This window comes from Psammomys obesus, unplaced genomic scaffold, assembly GCF_907164565.1.
Source record: "Psammomys obesus unplaced genomic scaffold, mPsaObe1.curated_primary_1811, whole genome shotgun sequence".
Taxonomy (NCBI): Eukaryota; Metazoa; Chordata; class Mammalia; order Rodentia; family Muridae; genus Psammomys; species Psammomys obesus.
The window spans coordinates 8,607,959-8,611,376 of NW_026585895.1; the positions used below are offsets into that span (position 1 = coordinate 8,607,959).

Consider the following 3,418-nt stretch of genomic DNA (forward strand, 5'->3'; position numbering starts at 1 on the left):
CTTCTTCTTCTTCTTCTTCTTCTTCTTCTTCTTCTTCTTCTTCTTCTTCTCTCTCTTGTTGGTTTTTCCAGACAGGTTTCTCTTGTAGTCCTGGCCTCACTTTGTAGCCCAGACATAGAATTTGCAACCTAGTGTTTCCCTTTACTTTGGGATCAGGGGCAGTATGCTCCTTATCCACAGCCACCATCTTTCTTCAAAGAGAACATTGCCCCAGGGACTCTGATCCTTACATGTCTTTTAACTCATTCACAGGCCTTTTCATCTCAAGCAAGTCAGAGAAGAAATTTTGTTTCAAATTCTTTAGGGGCAAATAGAATAAATTCCTAAAGTTGAAAATCAGCCATGCCCCTGGCTGTTGGTCAACACCATGATGAGTAAATTCGAGCCTGTGGAGTTTATCCATGGAGTCCTTTCGTGAAAGGTCAGGCAGGTGATTGAACATCTTGCTTGATGCTACCGAATAGAGCATAAGCCAGTTCAGCCTGATGGCTCTGAAAGAAGTGTAATTTCTACCACCTGTAAACAGCTGGTTACTCAGCAAGATCTGAAAAAGTCATTAAAATTCCAAACAAATACATTAACTTTGAAGCATAAATTGCAAGCTCCCTTGGATAGAGAGAGTAATAGGTCATTGCAACTTGATTTTGAAAATTATATATATATATATATATATATATATGGGCCTTAATTAATATTTGCCTGCATGATCCTTTCAGACTTCTGGGAGTGATATGTGTTAGTGAAAATAGGTATAAGTGGAGCCATGAAGCTATTTTTTCTTAATAGTGAAGAAAGGCTGCTTTGGAGTTTTCTGAACTAAATGTGCTCTGGAGAGATCCAAGTACTTATGATTTACAAAATGTCGGGTTTGTACTCAGTCATATTGAAGAAAAACCACTTTAGCGCATGAAACACCTACACGTCGCCACTACATGGCTGCCGCACTGAACACCTCCATTCTCTGGTTGTAATTTTCAACTTAAGAGCACGTTATAAAAATGAAATTGCAGAGCCCTGCTAGAACAACCACGAATGTTTTAAAAATTGGCCATAGGAAATACTTGTTATTAGAGGAGATGCTACCTGGAGTTTTGAGGGAAGAAAAGCTGACACACTCCAGCCTTCCACCCCCTAAATGCATCCATCTCTGTCTCCAGGCTTTGCTCGAGGTGGTCAATGATCTCTTTGAAGAACAGACTGACCTGGAAAAGATTGTCAAGAAAATAATGCATCGGGCCCAAACGCTGCTGAAATGCGAACGCTGTTCGGTTTTACTTCTAGAAGACATTGAATCGCCAGTAAGTCACCCTCTTTCTCCGCGTTGAGACAAACAGCAACGGAGGGAAGTTGAGTTTATCTGGAACTAAACTTGCGAGCAGAGCAGCTGCATTCACGCCTTTGGCCGAGACGAGGAAACGTTTTCTAAATGAGAGGTTCTTTCCTTTAGATGTGTTTTCCTTCTTGTCCTCACCCTGAAAACCAGTCCCTTTAAGCAAATGAGGCCTTCGAGCTCCCATTCAGTGTATCCTGTAGATGATGGAGCTCGGGTATGAAATGATTCCCCAGCAGCAGACAACTAAATTAGAAGACAGGGCCAAGCATAGCGCGCCATCTTGTCTACCCAGCACGGGCACACCCCTCTCCTATGTGCGTGGACTTAGGGCAGGACCAGAGCCAGGTCCCCTTAGCTGCTGGGCAGACTGTCCCTGAGCCCGTTGCGAGGGCTGTGCTCTGCCCTAGGCTGTCTCCAGGGTCTCCAGTTTCTCTCACGGCCGCACCAGCCCAGAGCAGCCCATGCACGGAGGTAGGCGCACCTCACACCAGAATCTCTTTGTGCTCCAAAGTGCAGAAATGCGGGGGCTCGGGCCTGGCATATTTTGGTGCTGAAGCCAGCTTTTAGGTTTAGCGCAGACTTTGGGGGCTGTTTGGGAGACATCAACTGAAAAAAAGAAGAATATTGAAAACAATGGTTTTCATCCATCTAAGCAAGCTCGTCAAAGCTAAATGTCTAAACTCAGCAGCAACTTAGTAGCTTTGCTAAGAACTCAGTTCGAAGACCAAGAATTGTTTAGCAATGAAGAGCTCTTTAACATCTCAGAGAATGGTATTTTACTATACCGGATTCAGAAGCCATACTGTCTTTGCCTTACGGTTGTTTTCCTCAAAGAATGAGAAGGTGGGGTTAAAACTGCAGTGAGTGTTACGAACGCTGCATAGATTGTTTAGAGTGTACAGTCACATATACGTGAAACCTGACAACATGATTTTTAGTTCTGAAAATTTGTACAGGAATGTAAATATGTATTAATAGCAATAAATATTATTAAAAGGGTGACAAAGAGAAATAGTGAGAGAGATTCTGCCTGAAAAGCTATTTAAATGGTTCTTGAAACTGATCACTCCTTGTAAAAATATATGTGCGTGCTCGTGTGTGTGTGTGTGTGTGTGTAGCTAAATAAACAAGGAGCAAAGATTTATTTTATTTTTTCAGGTAAACTAATAGTGCAACCCATTTATTTTTTTAATTTTTATTTTTTATGTTAATTACAGCTTATTTACTTTGTATCCCAGCTGTAGCCCCCTCCCTCATTCCCTCCCAATCTCACCCTCCCTCCTTCATCTCCTCCCTGCCCCTTTCTAAGTCCACTGATAGGTGAGGTCCTCCTCCCCTTCTATTTGATCTTAGCTTATCAGGTCTCTTCAGGACTGGCTGCCATGTCCTCCTCTGTGGCCTAGCAAGACTGCTCCTTCCTCGGGGCGGGGGAGGTCAAAGAGCCAGCCACTGAGTTCATGTCAGAGACAGTCCCTGTTCCCCTTACTGAGGAATCCACTTGGATACTGAGCTGCCATGGGCTACATCTGAGCAGGGGTTCTAGGTTATATCCATGTAAGACAGAAACAAAGATTTATAAAGGTGTGTGTTTGTGTGACAAAGTTCCCTCTCTCGTGACCCCACCTAACTCCACAGACACCCTGGTGAAAAGTTTCAGGGGAGGAATTATAACAAACACGGAAAGAAATGGCCAAATTCTAGGCTTTAAAGCTCCCAAATGGAGCTTAAAAATCTTGTAGTCATTTTATTCTAAAACATTAAAACTCAGGGCAGGGAGAATGCTTGGTCGGTAAACTGCTTCTCTTGACTGAATGAGAACCTGAGTTTGATCTGCTGTGGGTCTCACACACACACAAAATGCCAGGACCGGTGGCTTGTGCTTGTGCTCTCAGCCCTGTGGAGGCAGACTCGAGAATCTCTGAGGTCCGCTGAGCAGGCCAGCCTATTTGGCAAGCTCCAGGTCAGTGAGAGTTGTGTCTCAAAGAAAAAAGCATGTATGAACAACAGCTGATCCTATCCACTACTTAACATGCGTGCGTGCGTGTGCGTGCACATGCACATGCACACACACACACACACACACAC

General features: G+C 43.8%; 1 protein-coding gene across 1 annotated transcript in view; it reads left to right on the forward strand.

Moving 5' to 3' along the window:
* The window catches only part of Pde11a (phosphodiesterase 11A), a 287,680-nt gene that overhangs the window by 115,257 nt on the left and 169,005 nt on the right, over positions 1-3,418 (forward strand). Inside the window, exons 4-5 of the mRNA XM_055600598.1 lie at positions 1,158-1,298; positions 1,741-1,880. Of these exons, the coding sequence (XP_055456573.1) occupies positions 1,158-1,298; positions 1,741-1,880 (281 nt within the window). The remainder of the gene's footprint in view (positions 1-1,157; positions 1,299-1,740; positions 1,881-3,418) is intronic.